The sequence below is a fragment of the Rhodofomes roseus genome (assembly GCF_022264815.1).
Source record: "Rhodofomes roseus strain CIRM-BRFM 1785 chromosome Unknown C8Q71scaffold_11, whole genome shotgun sequence".
Lineage (NCBI taxonomy): Eukaryota > Fungi > Basidiomycota > Agaricomycetes > Polyporales > Fomitopsidaceae > Rhodofomes > Rhodofomes roseus.
This window is the reverse complement of record NW_025952967.1, coordinates 578,735-600,230: the sequence shown is the minus strand read 5'-3', so window position 1 is coordinate 600,230 and position 21,496 is coordinate 578,735. Positions and strand designations below refer to the sequence as shown.

At 53.8% G+C, this 21,496-nt stretch overlaps 10 protein-coding genes across 10 annotated transcripts; 5 read left to right on the top strand and 5 right to left on the bottom strand.

The window, feature by feature from the left end:
- Positions 1-94: 94 nt before the first annotated feature.
- Positions 95-691, bottom strand: C8Q71DRAFT_761302 (uncharacterized protein). Its single transcript, XM_047923867.1, has 5 exons — positions 661-691; positions 588-609; positions 493-533; positions 356-436; positions 95-292 (listed from the first exon to the last, which is right to left on the bottom strand). Exons 1-5 carry the CDS (start codon positions 664-666, stop codon positions 140-142), a joined length of 303 nt encoding a protein of 100 aa, XP_047778514.1. The 5' UTR covers positions 667-691; the 3' UTR covers positions 95-139.
- Positions 692-2,118, top strand: C8Q71DRAFT_761301 (ubiquitin-domain-containing protein). Its single transcript, XM_047923866.1, has 4 exons — positions 692-1,038; positions 1,098-1,149; positions 1,204-1,753; positions 1,808-2,118. Exons 1-4 carry the CDS (start codon positions 910-912, stop codon positions 1,941-1,943), a joined length of 867 nt encoding a protein of 288 aa, XP_047778513.1. The 5' UTR covers positions 692-909; the 3' UTR covers positions 1,944-2,118.
- Positions 2,119-2,836: 718 nt separating this feature from the next.
- Positions 2,837-4,009, top strand: C8Q71DRAFT_797047 (glutathione S-transferase; the record flags this gene model as incomplete). Its single annotated transcript, XM_047925718.1, has 5 exons — positions 2,837-2,966; positions 3,021-3,053; positions 3,113-3,511; positions 3,561-3,898; positions 3,947-4,009. 5 exons carry the CDS (start codon positions 2,837-2,839, stop codon positions 4,007-4,009), a joined length of 963 nt encoding a protein of 320 aa, XP_047778512.1.
- A 399-nt stretch (positions 4,010-4,408) lies between these two features.
- Positions 4,409-5,798, bottom strand: C8Q71DRAFT_72374 (uncharacterized protein). Its single transcript, XM_047921597.1, has 5 exons — positions 5,543-5,798; positions 5,157-5,491; positions 4,930-5,091; positions 4,644-4,877; positions 4,409-4,588 (listed from the first exon to the last, which is right to left on the bottom strand). Exons 1-5 carry the CDS (start codon positions 5,718-5,720, stop codon positions 4,424-4,426), a joined length of 1,074 nt encoding a protein of 357 aa, XP_047778511.1. The 5' UTR covers positions 5,721-5,798; the 3' UTR covers positions 4,409-4,423.
- A 103-nt stretch (positions 5,799-5,901) lies between these two features.
- C8Q71DRAFT_72189 (uncharacterized protein) lies at positions 5,902-6,848 on the top strand. The gene is made up of 2 exons (XM_047921479.1): positions 5,902-6,318; positions 6,390-6,848. Exons 1-2 carry the CDS (start codon positions 5,920-5,922, stop codon positions 6,726-6,728), a joined length of 738 nt encoding a protein of 245 aa, XP_047778510.1. The 5' UTR covers positions 5,902-5,919; the 3' UTR covers positions 6,729-6,848.
- A 481-nt stretch (positions 6,849-7,329) lies between these two features.
- On the top strand, positions 7,330-9,043 carry C8Q71DRAFT_72284 (uncharacterized protein). Its single transcript, XM_047921543.1, has 12 exons — positions 7,330-7,508; positions 7,560-7,582; positions 7,642-7,682; positions 7,760-7,805; positions 7,855-7,876; positions 7,938-7,999; positions 8,061-8,158; positions 8,216-8,286; positions 8,345-8,352; positions 8,415-8,564; positions 8,619-8,634; positions 8,914-9,043. Exons 1-12 carry the CDS (start codon positions 7,483-7,485, stop codon positions 9,008-9,010), a joined length of 660 nt encoding a protein of 219 aa, XP_047778509.1. The 5' UTR covers positions 7,330-7,482; the 3' UTR covers positions 9,011-9,043.
- Positions 9,044-9,944: 901 nt separating this feature from the next.
- Positions 9,945-10,749, top strand: C8Q71DRAFT_848463 (uncharacterized protein; the record flags this gene model as incomplete). Its single annotated transcript, XM_047926679.1, has 5 exons — positions 9,945-10,231; positions 10,321-10,392; positions 10,476-10,517; positions 10,585-10,602; positions 10,643-10,749. The coding sequence occupies exons 1-5, from the start codon at positions 10,129-10,131 to the stop codon at positions 10,747-10,749; spliced, it is 342 nt and encodes a 113-aa protein (XP_047778508.1). The 5' UTR covers positions 9,945-10,128.
- Positions 10,750-11,332: 583 nt separating this feature from the next.
- Positions 11,333-12,843, bottom strand: C8Q71DRAFT_868567 (uncharacterized protein; the record flags this gene model as incomplete). Its single annotated transcript, XM_047928308.1, has 2 exons — positions 11,333-11,691; positions 11,784-12,843. Coding segments are annotated over 2 exons (1,419 nt in total), but the record flags the coding sequence as incomplete, so codon positions are not given.
- A 1,009-nt stretch (positions 12,844-13,852) lies between these two features.
- C8Q71DRAFT_708478 (uncharacterized protein) lies at positions 13,853-17,084 on the bottom strand (the record flags this gene model as incomplete). Its single annotated transcript, XM_047920622.1, has 9 exons — positions 13,853-14,187; positions 14,239-14,969; positions 15,115-15,172; positions 15,226-15,405; positions 15,462-15,850; positions 15,901-16,218; positions 16,265-16,458; positions 16,514-16,885; positions 16,941-17,084. The coding sequence occupies 9 exons, from the start codon at positions 17,082-17,084 to the stop codon at positions 13,853-13,855; spliced, it is 2,721 nt and encodes a 906-aa protein (XP_047778506.1).
- A 3,324-nt stretch (positions 17,085-20,408) lies between these two features.
- C8Q71DRAFT_724058 (uncharacterized protein) lies at positions 20,409-21,294 on the bottom strand (the record flags this gene model as incomplete). The annotated part of the gene is made up of 4 exons (XM_047921621.1): positions 20,409-20,583; positions 20,641-20,837; positions 20,913-21,055; positions 21,138-21,294. 4 exons carry the CDS (start codon positions 21,292-21,294, stop codon positions 20,409-20,411), a joined length of 672 nt encoding a protein of 223 aa, XP_047778505.1.
- Between the last annotated feature and the right edge of the window lie 202 nt (positions 21,295-21,496).

The window sequence follows — 21,496 nt, the reverse complement described above, 5'->3', positions numbered from 1 at the left end:
TCGAAGGGATACCCATTCCTCGCAGAAGTGGTACCCATGCAAGTACTTACCGCGACAACTGTGGCCAGCAATTGCAGTGATGACGGAACAGAGACACAAGGAACAATGTGCACAGCAATATATTGAGCCTTGCGAGTACCTACTTAGACTCTGCTTCCTCCTGACTTCGCTTGATAAGTCCAACACCCACGATAGCACCGTCTGCAACGATCTCCGCCGCTTTCCGGCCCTCCGTTGCCTGGTGCTCGGCCTTGCGGATGAACTCAGACTTGATGGCCTTCGCGCGGGCAATCTACGTGGGCGAGTAACATATTCATTAGATGAGAGTAAGTTGAGAGACGGATGAGTGACGTGCCTCGTTGGTGTGATGCAAGCATTCTAAGTAGTCGTCTAGTGGCGGTCTGCACTTCGCGGGCACATCTGTTTGAGCGTAGCACTAGCGAGCATATGCAATTCAGAACAGCTCATGGGCATGAAAGAGCCACGGCATACCTTCTGAAACTCCTGCCAGTACGGGAAACAGCGTGGTACACCTAGTCGCCAATTCAATCACAAGGCGGATAGCAATTCGATAGCTCTTGTCGTACCTCCGTTGAAGCCAAAGCCAGACTAATTGATGCCTTCAGCGCAAAACATAGCAATGCCGATGAACACACGTACCGCCATCTTAAACGTTGTGAGCGACGCTGAGAGGTCGTCTGGATCCGAGTCCGGGATTGGCGGGTGTGACGCAACGTGTGACCGTGACAACGCGCGCATGTCACGTTCTGTGCCCCGCAATCGCGGCGGGTCGCCCTGGGTCGCCAAGTAACTTGAAGCTGTGCTCTCGATTCTGTTGCAATTCTCTCAATTGTTCCTCGAAAGCATCCATCCTGAACACCCAGAACAACACCCCAGTCGATAGGCACGATGACTGAGCAAGCAGAGCTGGCGTTCGCAAAGACGTTCGTCAACAACCTCTCCTCGCAGCCCATCACGTACGCGGACAGCTTCCAACAGCCTCCCGAGAGGTCACTGAAGAAGATCCCGGTGCTACCGGTATGTGAAATTATGATCATCATTTAGCCTGGGGACCAATAGCGCGCCGCGTCGCTTAGGTAGAACTGCCTCCTCTTCCTGAACGCAAGGTGTCACAAGCTACGCCCACAGGTAAGCCTCCCCGCCACTCTGCCTCGCATTTGCTATAAGTACGAGCCCGCACAGGCTCCTTGAGCATCACCTTCAAGTCTATCAAGCCCGCGAAGAGTTACACGCTCTCCGTACAGCCCACCGACACCGTCTCAGGCATCAAGGCGCAGCTTGCGTCAGAACTCGGTGCACCGCCCTCGGACGCGCAGAGACTACTTCTGAAGGGCAAGGCTCTCGCAGACAGCAAGCTCCTTCAGGAATACAGCATCAAGGACGGGGACACCGTCACGCTCATGGTCAAGCCCGGCTTCGATTGGGATCCATCGAAGATGTCTACGCCAGCACCCGTCGCCGCGCCTGCGCCACAGAAGGCGGAGGGAGGGTCCATCACGTTGCTTCCGGAGCAGCCTTCGCGGACCCGTGGAGGACACGGGCGTACGCCTTCTATCGTTCTCTCGCCATCCCCGTCAATATCGCCGTCGCCGGGAGAGAGGCTGGTCGACATACCCCTCGTACTGGATACGACCAACATACCCGAGCCGTCCCAATCTGGCGCGGCGAACACGCCGTACCACACGACCATCTCGAAGCCTGCTTTCTGGGAGCATCTGTATGCCTTCCTGAAGTGAGTGCCTGGTGATTTCTCATGCTACACTGAACTAACGCAATCCCGGTGCAGGTCCGAGTTCCCGAACGGCAGCGACGCGGCGCAGGCTTGGGAGGACTTCTTCTGCGCGAGCAAGGGCTCTTTGACTGTTTCTGAGATCGCAATGATCCGTGATAATGTCGGTGTGACCGGCATGGCAGGCAGTTGAGTTCAGGTTCGGGGGTCATTCATTTGTAATTGTCAAGGGCTTCATGGTCATACCTCACGGATAATGCTGCAATGGACTTTCGGATGCGTTGTTGATCTTTCAAGCTCTTCGATGGTATTTCCGGCTACATACCGCGCTATCCCTTGCTCCCATAACAAAGCTCTTTCAGGTTGAAGCAACGTTGCCCCCCTTCATGCCCGTTCGTCGTCGATGTAGGTGAGTGGTGTTAGGCATTGTGACACATGTGCAGAGGCTATCACCTACATGACAGCCCCCTTGCGCAACGTGTTCCTTTCTGCTTCCACCCAGTCTTCGTACGGCTGCAAGTATGGCCTAGCCACTGTCACTGACTGCACTTCGAGTTGTATTGGACGGCAGAATGCGTGATTGATCTCATCCATGCTCTTCGATTGGACTTCTGAACGCGGGGCCGTATCATGGCCGCGAAGCTGCATGAGACTTTTTGCCTCAGTTTGCCATTGCTGAATGGACTCCACTGCGTGCCTCTACTTGTTCCCCTTACTTACAAGCTGTCACTTTACGAAAGGCCGCGACTGAAGCACTTCGAGATGCCCAAGTTTCAGTCAGCACCACAGCCAGTCAGGGAACCGACATCCACAATCAGCTACTCCATTCCACGCTCCAAGGCAGAGACCCTGTCATGGCTTTGACCGACCTCTTTGTCATAATGTACATCACGAATCATCGACCAGTATATAGTTCGAACTCGCAGTCGGACTGAAGGCCGGACTTGACTCAGATGATATAAGAAGTCGCTGCGAAGCATGACATTGACATTGCCCCTCATCCGCTTTCTCCCACTTGCTTCTCGCGCGCTCCGCTCCAGACCATCCTTGCGACCAGCGTCTTGCACGTACACACCGCGACTCAGCATGAGCAGAGACGTCTCGCACCATACCGACATCAGCAAGATGAAGGTGGAGGGCGACGGCTCGTTCAATCGCAAGGCGTCCCAGTTCCGGGACTCGCTCGAGAAGGGCGGGAAGTTTGAACCAGAGAAGGGTGCGTAGGATCGTTCATCGCGTCAGAAATGCATTGCCGACGTATGTTAGACAGGTCGCTACCACCTCTATGTATCTTACGCATGCCGTGAGTCGCGCCCTCCAACTCAGAACCACCCGACGCGTCCTAACCCACCTCGCGTCCAGCATGGGCGACGCGCACCCTGATCATGCGCCAACTGAAGGGGCTTGAAGAGTTCATCGACGTCAGCGTCGTCTCCCCGCACATGGGCGAGCACGGCTGGCCCTTCGCGAGCGCCGACGCGTTCCCGGGCACGGACGCGGACCCGCTGCACGGCGCACAGCACGTCAAGGACCTCTACCTGCGCGCTGCGCCCGATTACGAGGGCCGCTTTACGGTCCCCATCCTCTGGGACAAGAAGCAGGACACGATCGTGAACAACGAGAGCTCGGAGATCATCCGGGAGTTCAACTCGGCGTTCAACCACCTGCTCCCGGAGGAGAAGGCGAAGCTCGATTTCTACCCGGAGCACCTGAGGAAGGAGATCGACGAGGTGAATGATTGGGTGTACAACACGGTGAACAGTGCGTGGGTCCCCGTTTCTGCGCGCGAGGCTTCGCTGACCGCCCGCAGACGGTGTCTACAAGTCCGGCTTCGCGAGCACGCAGGCGGCGTACGAGCAGGCGGTCCACCCGCTCTTTGCCTCGCTCGACCGACTCGAGGGGATGCTCCAGGGCAAGGACTACCTCATTGGCGACCAGCTCACGGAGGCGGACATCCGGCTCTTCGTCACCATCGTGCGCTTCGACCCCGTCTACGTCGGGCACTTTAAGTGCAACATCCGCACGATCCGCGACGGCTACCCCGCCATTCACCGCTGGCTCCGCAAGCTATACTGGAACTTCCCCGCATTCAAGGAGACGTGCAACTTCGAACACATCAAGACGCACTACTATTGGTCTCATCCCATGGTGTGTAGATCAGTTCCTGTATGATGTCATGCGCTAATGGACGCGCAGATCAACCCACACCGAATCGTCCCCGTCGGTCCTATCCCTGACATTCTGCCTCTCGACATTTGAGGGCTCAGCCTGTATCCATTAATCATGGTAGGGGGAAGGAACACATTCGCTGTAGCACTTCGAATCCGCTTTGTATCTTGTATCGGTACTTCTCACATGGCCCAGTTGTACGAGCACATAGGAGATGGAGGAATAGCAATGTACATTTCAACAATCATGCTGCGTAGTGCGTCTAGTAAGTAAGTGTACAGTTGTGGAAATCATCCATATGCTAGAGCTAGTTCTTGTCCCTTGCAGTGACTACCCGAGTCCCAGATGTGTCCTAGTAGCGTGTCCCATACAGAGAAGGCCGTGGTTGTTGATTAGGTTGTTCGTTGTCATCTTGTCCAAAAGGGTAGTCATCCCGAGCCCATCACGAAGCCGGCGCCAGCGCCCGAGGTCATAGCCCAGCCATCCAAGTCTAGTCCGAGCCATTCAGAAGCAGAACGACATGCCGACAAGAGCGGCCCCGAGGAGAACGAGCAGTTGCCAGAGAGCATCGACATGAGCGCGACCGATAGTCCCGCTTGCCTTCCGCGAGTATCCAGTCGCGCTTGGGGTGCTGCTAGCGGGAATGGACATGTGCGTCACGGTGGGCAGCTACGGCAGGGAAGTGTGAGATCAGGAGCAAGTACATGTGTATGAGCGGACTTACCGGTGTGGCGGATGCCTGCGTGGAGTTCGTCACCGGCGTCAGCGAGGGCGTCGCTGAGCTGTTCGTGGCCGTAGCGCTGAGAGAAGTAGCGTTCGCAGACAGATTACGCGCCAGGAGCACGCCGTTGCCTACGGACGAGTACGTTGTGCACATGGACGTGGCTGGTGCAGGATGAGCTGAAGGGGTCGCCGAGTGGCCTTGCTTCCAGGTCGAAGTGCCGTACACTCCCATGGGCTACCGAGGGGGGTTTGCATCGAAACAAGATGAAGAGGAGTATCAGTCTTACCTCCCCGCTGTCACCCATGCAGCGATCGAAGACGCCGGCGTCGTAGTCGCCAGGCATGTTCCACTCGCAGCCCATGACGTCGTAGGTGTGTTGGCAGTATGTCGTTGCGTCCGGGCCGGGGGTGCACGCACGGAAGCAGAACTCCGTAGCAGACATGTAGTTCTGGAGGTATGCCATGTTTGTCAATCAAGAGCCCGAGAAATGACATGTAACAGCCGTCGTCTTACTGTCCATTCATGCAACTGCTGGAGCTGCCCGAGTGCATTTGAGAACACGAGACCGCCGATGGGGTTTCCATTGCCATCCGCACCGTGAGGGTCCAGCTCGCCTCCGTCGTCGCCCACGGGGATGTTCAACTTCGTAAGATCGCCAACGCCAGTGATCTGGATGTAGTCCGGAGTCTGCACGAAGTGCGCGCCAGTGATGGTGCCGTCGGGGATCAGGCGCGTTCCGTACCCATCTCGAAGGCACCAGGAGACCTCAACGCGTTCTGTATCGCCAATAGTCGCATTTGAACCTGAGTATGGAGGCGCGAAGACGCAGAAGTCGTCCACGGAGTTCACTAAAGCACCAATCAGTGGGGACCCAGGTCCACATATGCAGTACCACTCACAGTATGCATTCTGACAAAGAGAGTTCTGACTTGATTGGATGCCGCACTGGTTAGTACCATATTGACCGTCCTGGGTATGATCGGGCGCGTTCGACGGAAGGTACGTCGCCGAATACGTTTGCCCGCGGCCACGGGAGGCAACGACACCCAGTAGTAGCAAAGCTGCAATAACTGCCATTATAGAGAGAGTAAATTAAAAGGAATGACTGCGAACGAGCGAAATGGACCAGGACCGAGATGGGGGATGAGAGTCAAGGAGCGGCACGAGGATGAACCAACGTTCAACAAGACTTTCCATAACGGGGTGTAGCCATTCGGCAACTCCCGTTCCGCGATCCTCATGCCATCTCGGATGCCAAGGTCGAGCCAAGACAGCCATGGCGGTCGGCCCGTCCGCGATGTCCACGACGAGCACGGCATCCACGACGACGAGCACGACATCGAGCTCGTCGACATCCTCATCGTCAAGCTCCGGGAGCACGTCCTTCTCCTCAAATGGCACTGCCGCACTCATCCTCGCTTTCCTCGCCATCGGCCTGTTCGTCGGCGGAATGCTCGCTATGATCGGTCTGCGCAGGCGCGCTCTGGGGCGGGCGCAGCGCTGGATGGCGAGCGATGTGCCGAGTCCTTTGTGGGCGCATGAATTCCCGGACACGGACGCCGACGGGCGGAGCAGACCCCGGAGGAAGAAGAAAGATGTGGGCACACCGCCCACATTATATGACATTTACGCCCCTGTAAAGAGCGTAGACCCTGCATCATGGCAGAATATACTTGTGAGTTTGCTAAACGTACTCTCCAACAATCATGCCTGACACGGGACCTATGTGCTGTTATGCATGCATAGCCTCTATCCGCCAAAACAGTATCTCAGAGCTCGCCGCGTCCGCCTGTACCAGAAAGCGAGGATGTCGCCCAAGGTGGCCATCATCGATGGCACTTCGATGCCCTAGGATTCTTCCACTGGCCTCCTGCGCCGACTGCTCCACCGTCCCCTCCCGCGCTCCCTGAGGCGAAGGTGGCAGTCGCCGTCGTAGTCGCCATGCCGGTGCCTTCCGACGCTGAATTCCTCCAACTCGACTACACTCTGGGTTTGACACAGCTCACGTCGAACTGTAGCTCATCTACATCCGACACGTCGAAAGCTGTAACCCTTGCCAATAGTCGAAGTGACCATCTACGATAACCTTCGCAATGTTTTCCACTGCTATCCGTCTTCGTCATCGCTCGCCGTGCCCTGCAACCTGCGTCTGTATCAACTACGGAATATCGTGTCTGTATCTCGTATCCACTCGTCTATCGTAATCTGCTCCCGCCGCTTCATTGGAATCATACCAAGTCTTGAGCGATTCCTGTATGGCTGGCGCTTGTCTCATTGTCGGTCTCGATGTCTCCTCCGAGTCCTCGACGCTGTGCTTGTTCCAGTCAAGGATCGTGGACCGCAACGTGGGCCTTCCGGGATGCCGGTGGCCAATCACATCGCTCTCTAATGGGATCGTTGAAGCGAGCGCGTAGCCTTCGGTGCTGTGAACAGATCGTACTGAGTACTCGTCGTACCCTGTGATCAACATGCGATGCCGAGAGCTCCTCCGAAACGCATATATCGTTGAAACAACAGTCAAACGTCGTACAAGATTTGCTGCATTTGGCGATTACTCCAGTAAGTACGCAGGTAACTTATGGCCGCACTTCCTTTCATCACGATGCTGAGAAGCCGCTGCTCACTAATTATAGGCCATCTGTCTATGCACGACAGATCTACAGTCTTCGACGTCAGCCAAGAGTTCCAACAGCATGCTTGCCATGACCGCAGTGACCCCCTGGTGACCCCATCGTGAGTAGCGCTGTGGGTTGTATAAGTCAAGGCCTATCGGTCTTCACAGCGAAACTTGATATTCCGCCCCCTGTTCTACATTCGCATTTTTGCTGGCTCGTCCTGAATGGTATCGCTATTCAATGGAGCTGAGTACGTTACGCTATTCACTGTACTGTCCAGCACTGACCCAATGCAACTAAGTACGGTCTCACTGGCTGTCACGAGCATGTTGTTTCGCGTACATCATCCGGTCTCAGTGATCACTGACTTCGTCATCCGACAGCCGCTGTCTTCTATGAGTATGGTCTGACATGGACGCGGGAGGTGCGGCAATACTGGAATCGCCCTTTGGATATCCCCAGTGCTTTGTTCTTCGCCAACCGATATTTGTGCCTGGCCAGCCGGGTGGTCATACTAGTGGGAATAACCTCGGACCCTTCAAAAGAGGTGAGCTTCTGGTCAGAGATTCCCTCGTCAAACGGTCCTCATTTCCCCTGACTGGTGCGGTGTGGCAAGAGGTATGTCGGTTGATCGGCTGCACTACCCTACGTCTAGCTGAACAATTGATATAACTATCAGCTGCTCATTACTAGTATGGTGCTCGGAAATCTATGCAGTCATTGCTTTGCTTATTATCACACGTGAGTGTCCAACATTTACTCCTTACTCAACTCAGGTTGTGGATTGTGGATTGCGCCATAGTGCTATCCGCTCTCAGAGTATACGCTCTGTGGTACGGTACCGTTTGGCCATCGCTTCTTGTCGTTATGTGCGGGTTGATACTCCCGTTTGTCAGCATAGTAAGTATCTATCATATACTGGATCATCTTTCCCCTCGCTGACGACATTGTTGAAAGGCTATCATGACGCTATGCGTTAGAGAGGCACTCAGCAACCCTGTTGCTTGCAATCCTAGTCTACATGCGGGGTAGACCAGCTCTTGCTCGTCATTCGTACCGTATATTGACGCAGATATGTCTTCTCAGAACAACGGGTTCGTCAACAGCTGTTCGCTTTCTACTGCAACGTTTGCCACGCTTGACATACTCACCGCAGCTTTCGCCGTCTACTTCGCAGCTCGTGCGATTGGTATTGTGTCAGACATCCTAGTCGTCGCATTCACATGGGTGAAGGCACGTAGGTTGATGGCTTCAACACGAGCAGTCGGGTTCACTGCATACGTGCCAGAAGCACTACTGCGCTTTGGTACGTTATGTCGTACTCCGTGGCTTAGATACCAGGTTGATTCCAAGGCTGCAGGCTTACACTACTTCGCGTGAGTGCTTCTGAGGCCTGCTCGGTGCAGAATCTGACGGGACGTTGCAAGGGCGGCTACATTCTTCAACATACTGTTGCTCAACCTTGCACTGGTGGGGCTGCTTCAAGAAGTATCACTGGATCCATTAATCTTTGGTTCTTAGGCTTCATACGTCACAATCAACACCTCCGACTACACCGCGTATGTTTCAATTCATTTGTTTTGCTTTTCATGGCTCATGAGATCAATGTCTGACGCACAGACTTGTCGCGATAATTATGTCGCGTTTCATGTTAGCCCTCCGACAGAGCGTGTACAAAAGCCGTGTCATCACTCAGACCACTCGTCAAAGCGACCCCATGATAGGCAACATGGGCGAGGACATCGAGTATGATACAGACAGCGACGACGATGTCAGCGAACTGGCATTTGGGAGAGCAAGTGGTTTGCGCCGCTCGACTCAGACGGCCTCCGACTCTCTACCGTGACACGTTTTCACAACTGTGGTCAAATTGGACAACGTGTAACATACACTGGGTGTATGGATTGCGTTGAAGTCTCTCACCGGACTTATCACGATACAGGAAGATAGCCTGAATATGAAGGTGTAAAGCCGGCGCCGGTGCCATCCAACAGTCGCCTCAACGAGTGCTCAATCTACGAAGTACTACCCTCCTCCTCAAAGCCAGGTCTCCAATACGCATATCATACCGACTCCTTATCGACAGGAGGGAAAACGACAGTTTGCATCGTTCAGCATTGCTTGCTATCTCACCGTGCGCAACGTGAGGATGGTAAAACCTGTCATGGCAGTGCTGTGGTAGTACGCAGTGACGACGGGGTGATCATCTGGCTTCCAACTCGAATGTAAGGTTTGGCCTGTCTACTCCTGATTTCTCGCGCGGTCTACGACCGCGTTCCTCCCACAGGGTTCCAGAGATATACCCAGAATACCCATACCCACTCTGGCATCGCTTCTTTTGAGAGTGCGCTTTCTCGTGCTTCAGGCCGAGATGGCCTGTCGAACGTTCATGAGCTGGTAGCCTCAATTAATGGTGCACATCGCAATGACGGCGAGCCTGTATAACAGAGTGGCATTATTCTGGGACTCAAACTCGAGATTGAACACTCAATTCAGTGATCAGGTGCGTGACCCCGATACGAGTCAGGGCCTCAAGTAGCTAATCACCGTACAGGGACCGCATAGACCCATTATACTGCAAGCCCTTGTGCAAACAGTTGCGCAATGTCAGATAATGTCTTGAAGCCTTTCTACAATAGGTCGTCTTTGCCTCAGAGACAGACTGGGAACTATGGCTCGAGATACTACTTAACACTTTGGCATCCGGGATACATAGCATTGATCTCGGCACCACACTGAAATGATGTCAGTATTCCCATTGGACGAGAGAGCACGTACGTGGCGACTGTGCATTTGGGATATAAGCCGAGCTGAGTGCCCCCTCCAAGATCAACCCTCCTCTGTGTTTTGCCCGATTACTGATTACTGGCATGAAGCTCACCTCTGCATTACTTCTTCTCCCCTGTTTCCTGCTCAGCGCCGCGGTAGCTTTGCCAACGCGCCAATTAGAGAGGCGGTCTGCAGCTATAAATGGTGCGCTCAGCCCTTTCTTGTTTTCAATCGGACCAGCGGAACTCCAGACCAATTGATGCTGAAATACTATTGTGCTCTCCCTGACATAGATGCTGAACCTGTTGATGATTTCCGTTGTTCCAGCTTTGACAAAACGAGCCGTGCAAAAGTTGGTGCACGCGGTACATGATGGATCTGGAATTTCTCATGATAGGACATGCGCAATAACTTAAATGATGCCTTTTTCGAACTGTGTTTCATCCAGCGCCCCATCACCCTATCTACATCGGGGGTGTCGCCACTGAAGGTCAGCTCCTGTGCGCATTTACCTCCTAGTATGCCGTTATGCTGAGTGCGCTGAATGTCATTCGCAGAGGATAACATCGCATATTGTATGTCTCATGCGTTCTATGTTCGAAATCTATTTATCAGGGCTCTACATAACAGGATCGGCAGGAGGGACAATCGGCGAGGTCATCTCATGGCTAGATACTCCCGAGGTGCTCTCCGATGTCTCGCAGTCGATCATCGGGAATTGACACAGAGGGGTTCAAGTCCAAAATGACGAGAAGACCGAGTTGGCCGCTGCGGTCCTACTGGCTAGCCTCAACCGTTGCGGCCGATCATACAGCCACGATACCCACGGACTGTCGAAGCTATCGCAGAACGCTTGACTGCCACGATGAAAGTGCCTGCCATCCGTTGTGGAAGAGAAGGCGCGCGCGAGGTATCGACACGCGTACTGACAGCTTCCGGGAGCAGGTGTTCTGGAGAGTCAGCGAAGTGGGTGTTCGGGCTAGAGAGAGGACGACGAGTGCTATGCTATGTAGGGTAATGGGGCCGCGCGGATATACGAAACGAATACTTAGCTACTTAACAACTCAACGACTCGACTTGCTGCATCAGGAAAACCCTCCCCCGTGAATTGCCATGTACAGGCTGATATTTGTGAAAATGTTCAGAAACTCTGCAATCTCTTGCATTTGCATGTCATTCTCCGGGTCAGAGAGATCCGGTAGAGAATTACGGGATGATCACTCAGAATTTCCTACTAAACCGCTTTTTTAACAATGTCGTGGACACCCATCACAGAATTGCGTGAAAAAGTAGATTATACTGGTACTAATACAGGTTGTAGAAGTCGTGCGGGTTCTTGTACGGATTTAAGTAGAATGTCGTACACTCGTCTAGCACATTCTCGCTCGTCCAATGTGCTGGTACAGGACCACCCCATTTCGGATGAAGGTGGACGCTGCGTTCAAGGAGCGCAAGAGGTACCACAGATCCAATTCTTTCACCCCCTGTCAACGTAGTTACCTTGTACATCTGGTAGTGGCTGTCAGGAGAGCGCGCAAACTTGGAGAACCAATCCACATATACGAGGTGACGTGGGCATCGGATGTTCGGCATCGACGGGATCAGTTGGTTATGGAACTTCTGTGGAATTGAGAAGATCGCGTGGACACGGCCTATACGCATGTCTGTAGTGATACCATCAGTCACGCAATGTTGGAGCGATCATACAAGTAGGGTGCGTGCATACCTGACAGGCCAATACGAGGGGTGGTCTGACCTTCGGCGGCGGGTTCGATGTGTCGCACTTGCACAAGGGCAGTGTCGAAACGGGAGGGTATAAGGATATCACTGTTACCTCCGAGCTTCCTTGGTCGAGCGTGTATCGAGTCTAAGGTCTCCTTGCCATGGTACTCCAGGTTACGGAACTTTGCCTTGTGAAAGACCGGTAGCGTAGCGAAGGGAAACCGGACGTACGCGGCTTGAGCTTCCACCTCGTTTCGCGAAATACCTGGATTGTTGTGCTCTATGAGAAAACGAGCAAGTGCGGGCATGAGGTGTGTAGCATCGTAACCATCTGGAGCTACGAGCTCAGTGATGGGTACAGCCTTGCGGCTTGGATGTTTCGTCATCAGGTGATTGAGGGTACATGCCAAGTCAGGCGGCCGCCAGCGTACCCCTTGACGCGAGGCGATCAGATCATCACGACCACTCTCTGCGCGCAGCAGGCGCCATCCAACGTAGTCAGCATGCTGGAGCACTTTCTCGCGACGTTCAAGCCATTTTGTCATTTGCGGGAATTCGTCCTTGCGGTTCGTCGCGCGATAAGCCTCCTTCGCGAAGTCGATATGCAGGCGCTCTGTTGATTCTGTATTGTAGTTGTCTGTTGTCCCGTAGTACCTGATCGCTCGGACATAATGGGTAAGCATGTGTAACTTCGGTATGAGGAAGTTACTCCTTGCACCGAGTCGGATGAAGACGTCCTTCTTGGCATGGAACTCGGCAAGTGAGCCTTCGAGCGCCTGCAGAGTCGTGTCCGAGTGAACTGAATACTGCGACATGTAGAGGAAGTCGAGCAGAGCTTTCGTGGCGTCGATCAATTCCGAAGAGTCCCCTCGAGGTAACGGGAGGTCGATTAGGAGCCCAAGGATGAACCGGGATATTTGTTTGTGCTCGGCACCCGTGACGCGCGACAAGCCAGTGATCCCCTTATGGAAGTTATGGATGGAGTGGTTCGGAGGGAGTCGCTTGACACGCGCATCGACCTCGTCTTTGCCAACAATGTTGGTGATCCATGCGAGAACGTGCTTGATTACGCCCTGATGTAATTGCACCAGGACCTGGCAGGCTCATGCATAAACTACAGTGACTATAACCAACGGGTTTTGCATAAATTGCAGTAGTGACTGTCCCCTCTCATACATAATCTGTAGTGGCTACCACGGGCGCTGCTCAGCCTGTTATGCTTGTGCATGCCCGCAGCCCACTGACCGCCGGCGGCCAGTGCTCTCCTTTGAGCGGCGAGCGGCCTTCCCTTCCGCTTTAGGAAGTGTCGGGCTCCGGCCACGTCCTGAGGCCCGATTGAGCGACTATCGGACGATTATGATCTACACGAACGCACCGGCGCGATCCTGCACGTCAGATTTGAAGTTCTATTTTCAATCGGCCGACAGTTGGTTCCTGAGGCGACTTCTTGCCTGTATATCTAATATAGGCGAAGGGGTCTAGGCACCGTGGCCTCGTTCCGTTTATGGTTTGTCTTGGTTCGCCGATTTGGTTAGGCCGTGGCGGCAGGCTCGACATTGCTTCCGGGCTATCAATTCAGACATAGTGTACGCTTATGTATCATTGGGCCACACCGCTCGATGCCAGTACCGAGACAGGCTCAGACCTCAGTATGTTATGCATCAAGACATGCAATGCTCCTGTTAGCTCACCGTGTCACAGAGCTAAACCGTCTTTTACGCGATGTATTGTATCTACGCTATGTGGTATACCGAATGAGTATCGTTCTCTCGCTTCGAACAAACACATACAAGAACTATAAGTTGGTGATACTTCTGTCGAATTCAACGTCGTCGTACGTGTTGTACTAGCTTCTGATATCCGACGTCGGCACGCTTGGAAGACCCAAAAGCTTCACCGTGGCAAGCAATTTTTGTACCTATGACTAATACATGATGTCGTAACAATGATAGAGCTCGATGGAGGCACAGTTTGACTTCAGAAATACAGGCTGAGAGATGACATACATCGAGCAACAGCGTAGCAAAGTGAGCGGCATTGACAAGATAGTACGCGAGAACGAAGCATGGCGAGAGTCCGATGAACACGAAGAAGACACCAACACTACGCAGAGATATCACTTTCGGTAATACTGGACGGTGGATCTTCTCCACTCAGCTCAGCTTCCCCGATAGAGATCAGTGCATCAACGTACCGCCACCCGTGGGCACATACCGATCGCATGGTTGTACGTATCTCCGCCTGTCGATGAGCGTAGGCTGAGAGTCCCTCTCTGGCGTTAGCAGCGAGCGTCGGGCGAGCGTCGGCATTGTCGAGCCATTGGCGAGCCTTCCAGGAGTGGTATCTGACAACTCGGCGCATCTCCTCTCGAAGAAGGTCAACTTCCTCATCCCACCGGTTTGCCCTTGCGCGTGACTTGCACCATTCGATACGCAACCCTACAAGACGATGTCAGCGAGGTATGGTGTAGTTCAAAGGACAATACTGACCTTCCTGCAGATCAGGATTGTGAGCGTCTTCGGGGCCGACAATCGGAGTGGACCGCCATATCCATGACAGGGTACGATTACCCTCGCTCTGCTGCTCCTGCTCCTCTTCTTCGGTCCCTGCTGTCATGCCGCGGACGTCGCGTTCCCCAAGGACCTTCAGCGTCTCCTCCCAGCCCGTTTTTCCAAGTGTGCACGACAGCGAGAGCAGAGCGGCACGTGCCCTCCGGTAGCGATCAGCGTCCTCGTCGACTTTGTGTTGGACATTGTCGATGACAGACCGTGCGCGCGTATTCGCATGCTGACCGCGGACGAAGCGGTCCTTGAACTGATAGAGGTGGCTGCGCATGCGAAGGTGCTTACGCAGGTCCGATAGGGCGTCGTGAGCTTGAGCATGTCGGAGGCGCCACTCGATGTCCCGGAGCGAGGTGGCGAGCTCCAGTGTAGAACTGATCGCCGATGGGAGAAGCAAGGGTAGGTTGAATGCGGCTGGATTCTGAATGTCGGCTTTTTTCAGCTGGATGGTGCGAAGGTTCTCAGCACCCGGAATGTAGACTTGTTGGATCTTGAACCAGGCCTCGAGCTTGCGACGCAGTGCGTTAGCACGTTCAAGCACCGTGGCACGCTGATTGTCTGTGGAGTGGTCTCCGAGCTTCTTCACGTCAGCACGAAGACGACGTCTGGTGAAATGTCCATCAGTAAGATGACGGTATATAGGAAGGTTCGTGAGCTTACTGTTGTTCCTCGAGATCCAGCCCCGCGGTGAGCATGACGCTCGGCGACATGACACTCGCTGACATAGCACTCAGCGGCTCGGCGCTCGACGTCAGGTCGCCTGTTGGTGCGGCAAGAGGTCCAAAGATGCCGCCACTGCCGGACTGCAGAAGAGCGGCTTCCTCTTCAGCAAGCGCGCGGCGAACGGCAGCCATCGTGACAGCTGTGCTCACTCGGAATCAGCATTGCTGACTCAATCTGCTGACAACTACTCACTTGGTTCAGTCGCGGCGAAAGGGTTGGGATTATGTTCCGGGTCGTCCTCCCATTTCTCGACCATCGTGGTCCACAACTGCACGCTTTCTGCTGGCAACACCTGCGTGAAGTCGTCGAAGGCTTGCTGGTGCGTGACATGCTTGTCAACGGCCGTTTTGACTTTTTTCAGCAAGGTAGGAGCTATGGGGACAAGTTCATCAGTACATGTGAACGGTCTGACTGGAGCACTGACGTACCAAGCTGGCGAACTTTCCCCCAATTGTATGCACCGAAGACATCGTCGAGCACATCACGGCGATGGCCCGGGCCCATCTCTTTTGTTGACGTCGCGAACGGATTGACGGCAGCCCAGCCACGTTCGACTGCCTCGCCGTCCGTGCGGCCAACGCCCGGGGTGTTGTTGAAGGAGTAGTCGTACTGGCACGATGACTGGTGCGCGGGAAGATGGAACTTAGGGATAAGGAAGTTGATGCGATGGTGCGAGCAGTCGAAGGGCGCGTTATAGATGTCATGGCGTGTCGAGAGGTTACGCGACCACTGGCATGCAATGTCATACGAAGTGACGATTTCTGGCATCGAGTGGTGTTCGAGACTTGAAAAGTACAGATAGTCCATGTTAACGTAGCTTACGAAGGATGAGACGGGTTATCGAGTGTGGGAGTCTCAGAAACTCACCGTTCACCGTATTGTAAATCACCGACGGAGCAAGGTCGCTTCATGTCATGCCGCGTGCACTCCACGGTCGCAACCCCACTCGCATCCGTCTCACGAACCTTCTTGATGTTGGCGAGCTTGACCGCATCGTGATTATGGCAGGTGTTCTTCTCTGGTGGAAGCTTGGTATCGAATTCGTGGAGAAAAGCTTTGTACGCGGTTTCTTCGACGAAGTAAGCATAGCCCTTGTTGAGGCCCGGATCGACAGTGCTGTTGGACACCTTCTTCCGCTTGAGGCGGAAGTTAGCGTCGAGGCCGACAAACAGGCGGTAGAGCCAGCTACTCATCTATGAGTCACGCAGCATGTATGGTTGACAGAACTTACCTCTTAGCCTTCGGGGCATTTTTCCAATCGGCGGGCAGATTCTTCTCCGGCTGAGGGCAAGCAGGACATTCCACTGCACATTCACCTGGTGACGTCCCGCTTGCCCCTGACGGATCGTGGCCACGTCCGCCGCGCTTGAGCATCTTCAGGTGACTCCATGCACGTGACATGCGAAGAAAAGCAGGGTAGCGATCCTGTCAAGCCTGTATTCAGCAAACAGCGCACGGACCGACTAGGCAATGAACTGACTGCGGGGTCTTCCGGGCTAACGTTATCGGTCTGCCGTGCAATACCTTGGTAGAACTCGTACGCGGAGATCTTCGATTGCGTACGTAAGAGGTGGAAGTGCTCCATTAGATGATAGGTTGCTGCCGTCTTCGGATTCGTTACCGTCGCGGGGAACAGTCTCGCCCGCATCAGTTGATGCGGGAGATGTACCTTCTGCGGACAGTCACAGTAGTCGAGCCCTACATGATGAACACCGGTGATGTCGAGGATGACGAAGTCGTCATTGAATGCACGCTTGGGGTTCGGACAGCGCTCGCCGGTGGGGTGGCCCAGCTGGATGCGAACACCGAGCTTCTTCAGGTCCGCGCGACAGAAATGGGTCTTAACCCACATCTTGGGGCCTCATGATTAGCGATTACACCAATATATCAAAGGTAGCTATGCTTACTGCTAGCCGGTGAAGAGGATTGCGCGAATGATGGCGGACCGTGCATTCAGCACAGTAGAGCTGCAAGTCAGCGCAGTCTGAGCACCGGTACTCAGCAATGCCGCCGGTGTCACACGTTGGGCACTCTTGCGCGGTGAAACCCATCCGACCCTCCACCAGGAGCATCTCGAGCAACCAGTCGTCAATCTTGGAGGCCCACTCCTCCAGAGGCCGATCCTGGCAATAGGGGGTGAGCAAACGTTCAATATACAGCTCTGGGTACTTACACTAGCTGTCCGCCGGCGCCGACGAGCCTCCGCTTCAATCTCGTCAGCCTCGGTAAAGGTGTGGACCGGCGCGTCAAAGTCATGAGGAACTGCAGATTCCGAGGCGTCTTCGTCGAGTTCGTCAAAGACGAGCTCCGGGAGCGTATCAACCGATGAGATCGGCTTTGGGGAACCCGGCAAAGTGTAGAACGATGTTTGCGAAGAAAAGCCATGTTGATGAGAGACATAGTCGGTATGGCGAGCTTTCTCGGCTAGAGGCGTCGAGGCTCCTCCCTCGTCGTCATTGTCGTTGATAGTCACAATGTCGAAGGCAACCTCGCGCTTACGCTTGTGATTGCGAGGCATGAAGGAGGAAAGGATGGCGCAGACACGCTTGAGCTTTGCCCGGCGCGTCATGGTGGGGTTATGTGGGACAAAGCGGGGGATACCAGGCTATCGACCGAGGGACGTTTATTCAGATCAGTGGCAGCACGTCACGAAGCTGAATATGAATGACAAGCCGGAGGATGGTTCAGGGCTCTCCAAATATGACCATGGAGCTACCTCCAAAAATTTTCAGCTGTCGCAACGTGTCGAAAAATGAGTCCAGGATGCTCACTGTACGGAACGATGCCAGTCCGCGAAGAATGCGAAGCCGCCACTGTTCGTCCTACGGTGACACAATGCTTCGGCCGACACTTCGGCAAACACACACGGGGTAGTTCGCGCATCTATTGTAGTTGTGACTTGAACTTCGTGATCGATGGACGGATACCTATTCGTCTGAAGTGCTTGGGGTTCCATCCGAAGGTACACCTCGTGGATAGTGCCTCGATGGAGGGGCCAAAGGAATGCGCTCCCTCTGATGAACGTCTTCTGATCTGAAATATGGCGCAGCAACTGCGCACCAAAGAGAAAAGACATACCCAATAACAGTATTGAGGTTTACCCGTGCAGCAGACCCTTGCCGATCAATAATTATGCATCAGCCACGAATCCATGAAAGGCGGTAGAGAACACACCTTCAGCTGTGTATGGCTATGTCGAGGTCCAATTTGCCATGATTTCAGCAGCATCCCACCTTCCCCATTGTCCAGGCCGCAATGCCGTGTGGACGTCAAGAGTCTTCACCACTAATAATTGCGAATGCGGCGGTTCGACTTCGCTCCCATCATGGGCTGCGGCTTGACTGTGGCGCCCTTCTATGGAACCAATTCAGCCGAGAAAGGGGGCGCGGGGACATACCTTCGCATTCCAAGCAGGTGAGCCGATGGCCTAGTCATTCAAGCCCGGCACTTCAGACTGCCTAGTTGGCCCTCCATTTGGACTCGTGTTCTCCAGGTTCGTTCATAGCAAGCCAAGGAGGTATAAGAGCCACTCATCTAGCACCTAATTTGCATATCCGTAGACAGCATTGAACGTTGATGTTATGACTAGCGCATCATGCTGTTTCCGAACGTGAGGCAATGTCTGAATCAGGCTCCCTCGCGCTCCTAAACCCTCACGTGGACCTTACCTAATACGATCTGACCCTGTGCACGTTCGAACTTGGCACAGTGCTCGCTGGCGCTTACATCGGGTGTGACGTCGTGCTCACCGTGCTCACCGTCGCTGACGATGAGCACAAGTATCTAGTTCCCCTCGCCAATTATTGCTGTAATCTGTCCTTCGCCTTCAGTACTACATCATATATTGCCTATATAGTCACAATGTAAGTACAGTGCGCCGTTCCTTTCGACTACTCTATGTAAGTTCTACTAAAGCACACGTTAGGAAGTATTGACGGATACAGCGGCTGGAAGTGCGCAGAGAAAGCCTGAATGTACCCCTTTGTACCTTTGTACTAGTATAAACATGACGAATACATATAGCAATCTCGGACAACCGTTTGAGGGCACAAGTCATCGTCGAATTGATGTATGTATATCACCACATTACTTAGGCTACACATCATGGAAACACTATTGATCGATTACTTGTACACATATACACTCATTTCTGAGTTGACCATGCTCTTTCTAACAATACAGGGATGCAGAAATCTGATGTTTGACGTACCAATTGAGTGTCATACGTGATTCCTAGTAGCTCTGTCACACTTCAGCCAAGCCGTCAAACGACATGGATCTTAGGCTTTGTTCAATACTTCAATGTCATACTCCAATTCTGGAATGTTACATCACATCATAGACACGAGCACGGTGCACGATGCAAAGTTGTTCATACCCAGTGGCTGAACCTATGGCTAACAGAAGAATCCCCCCGGAATCTAACAATTGAGGCCGTAGTGAACTCGGATAAGACGGAAATAGTACATGAAGAGCATCGAACTATGTATCAACTTGTCCGAGGGCCTCTGTGTCCCGTATTACTTCTCCTGTCTGTCATGTTCACGCAGAAAGTCAAAGTGGCGGCTGAGCGCCGGTGAGACGACTCATGCACTCGAGCGATGTTTGCTCGGGCATGTCCCCGAGCAGCCCAAGACGACCTTTGTATTTCTCCACATAGTTCAGTATGTACTACTATCATGTGCAGGTTTGTACATAGCGTCTATACACGACACCGAATAGAACTCCAGATTCTTGTCTTAGTTCAATCGTGTCGGATTATGGTACAGCATGCCTCTGCGTATAAGAAGTCCGAGTCTTTGCGCCTGGCGATAGCTCAGTTCCCGCTCGACCACACACCAGACAAAGATCACATCGACTGTTGCTCCGTCTCGTTCTCATCCTCATTGCACCATGCAGCCTGACTCTACCGTCCTCGCTTCGTACAATTTGGCCGTCACTGTTGCATCATCTGCTCCTGCGTCGAACTCCCCTGCGCCTCGGCCAAATGGGGGTGCCACCAACATTCGCGGACTTGCGAGCACATTCACTCCCATTTTCTTCTGAAAACCTCGTGCATGCACAAAAGGTAAGGAGGCGACGCCTTTCCAGGTCGGGCAAAGTTGACGATGTACCACCGTCTTGAAGACAGGGCACGTGGAGCTCTGACGGGGCCCTGGGCAGTGTGACATGACAGAGACTCGGCTCACATGGAAACATATGTTGGTGCACTGGGACTGGGTTGTACACGGGGTTATACATCTACTATACAAGGAAGACGGTAATTGATGCGACAAGAGACTACGACGACCGACTGCAAGACAATACATGATACCCAGCAGCGAAGATGAAGGATACAATGAGGAAAGAGAACAGATGACTGTTGCGCACGGATCTCATTGGATAACATGCACAGTCGAATCAGTCAGAAGCCTCGGGACAGGGCCAGGCAGCTCCATAACCCCACCAAGGGCCTCCTGCTGTTCCCACTCACAAACAGCCTCTTCGTAGCTGCTGAAACTTTTGTGCGCCGCTCGTGAGACCCCAAGTACATAACCGGATGTCTCTCCCCTGCAAGCTTCATGGTCAGGAGATGTAATAACTGCGACAAGGAATTGGACAACGTACCACGATGTGAAGATTCCAACTCTGATGCCCTTCCATATGACATACCACGTCTTGACCTTCGGACTGTATGGCTTGAAAATAGGCGTGTACGACGCGGGAGTAACTGCGGTAGAAGCCGTGGCAGCGACTACTTCAACAGGAGGGCGTGGCAGCGGGCGTGGTCGCCTTGGTGATGGTGGCGGTGTCGGGGAGGCCAACTGCCAGTGGACAGTGCATGCGATGGGGAAGTCAGTCAGTAGCACGCGGGATGTGTCAGTCTCGAAATGGCGCACCTGGATTGTGGGGGTGATGGTGCGCCTGACGGAGGAAGGAGCGAAGGGTGCGACTGAGGGCACAGTGGCCGGCCTTTCGTCAGTGGGGAGGGCAAAGAGAATGTCCTGGATCGTGTTCAAGGGGTCAACTCGGACGGGGCGGCCTAAGCGACGAGACTGTTCCCTGATTGTGCGTGCTAGTACAGCTCTTAGTTGTCATACTAATGTCAGGACATTGCAACGTACCAATGGAATATACTTGAGTAGCAACGTACACTTCCTCCGCGGACACGTCCCCCTCGAGGTTGTCAGCGGCGTCGTTGTCGTGCTCCGCACGAGGTGCAGAGTCCGCAGGCGCAGGCGCTGGTCCCGTCTCGGAGGGGTCCATGGGAGCAAGTCGCATCGTGAGGAGGGGGAGGGATCTAGCAGGATCGAGACGAGATGCGCGTTCAGCCCCAAGTTCACCTTTTTACATGCCTCCTCGATTCCAGCACATCCGAGAATGACTGTCGCACATCGTACGATGTGACCACTGCTCTTCGCTTCAAGCTACTCGGTTGCAGTCTCGGAGTCGCGTCTGACAATCCACGTTAGGTTGTTCCAGC

What these genes read in the sequence shown, in the direction of transcription:
- C8Q71DRAFT_72374 (XM_047921597.1), bottom strand. Translation starts at nt 5,720, where the DNA reads ATGGCAGTTATTGCAGCTTTGCTACTACTGGGTGTCGTTGCCTCCCGT. An exon ending in AGCAGTTGCATGAATGGACA is followed by an intron (nt 5,092 to 5,156) that starts GTAAGACGACGG and finishes GCATACCTCCAG; the next exon opens with AACTACATGTCTGCTACGGA. An exon ending in CGCAGGCATCCGCCACACCG is followed by an intron (nt 4,589 to 4,643) that starts GTAAGTCCGCTC and finishes TCCCTGCCGTAG; the next exon opens with CTGCCCACCGTGACGCACAT.
- C8Q71DRAFT_761301 (XM_047923866.1), top strand. Translation starts at nt 910, where the DNA reads ATGACTGAGCAAGCAGAGCTGGCGTTCGCAAAGACGTTCGTCAACAAC. An exon ending in GTCACAAGCTACGCCCACAG is followed by an intron (nt 1,150 to 1,203) that starts GTAAGCCTCCCC and finishes GAGCCCGCACAG; the next exon opens with GCTCCTTGAGCATCACCTTC. An exon ending in CATCTGTATGCCTTCCTGAA is followed by an intron (nt 1,754 to 1,807) that starts GTGAGTGCCTGG and finishes ATCCCGGTGCAG; the next exon opens with GTCCGAGTTCCCGAACGGCA.
- C8Q71DRAFT_72284 (XM_047921543.1), top strand. Translation starts at nt 7,483, where the DNA reads ATGGTATCGCTATTCAATGGAGCTGA. An exon ending in CTGGTGCGGTGTGGCAAGAG is followed by an intron (nt 7,877 to 7,937) that starts GTATGTCGGTTG and finishes TATAACTATCAG; the next exon opens with CTGCTCATTACTAGTATGGT. An exon ending in TACTCCCGTTTGTCAGCATA is followed by an intron (nt 8,159 to 8,215) that starts GTAAGTATCTAT and finishes CATTGTTGAAAG; the next exon opens with GCTATCATGACGCTATGCGT.
- C8Q71DRAFT_761302 (XM_047923867.1), bottom strand. An exon ending in TGGCTTTGGCTTCAACGGAG is followed by an intron (nt 534 to 587) that starts GTACGACAAGAG and finishes ATTGGCGACTAG; the next exon opens with GTGTACCACGCTGTTTCCCG. An exon ending in GCTTGCATCACACCAACGAG is followed by an intron (nt 293 to 355) that starts GCACGTCACTCA and finishes TCGCCCACGTAG; the next exon opens with ATTGCCCGCGCGAAGGCCAT.
- C8Q71DRAFT_72189 (XM_047921479.1), top strand. Translation starts at nt 5,920, where the DNA reads ATGGCGGTCGGCCCGTCCGCGATGTCCACGACGAGCACGGCATCCACG. An exon ending in CATCATGGCAGAATATACTT is followed by an intron (nt 6,319 to 6,389) that starts GTGAGTTTGCTA and finishes ATGCATGCATAG; the next exon opens with CCTCTATCCGCCAAAACAGT.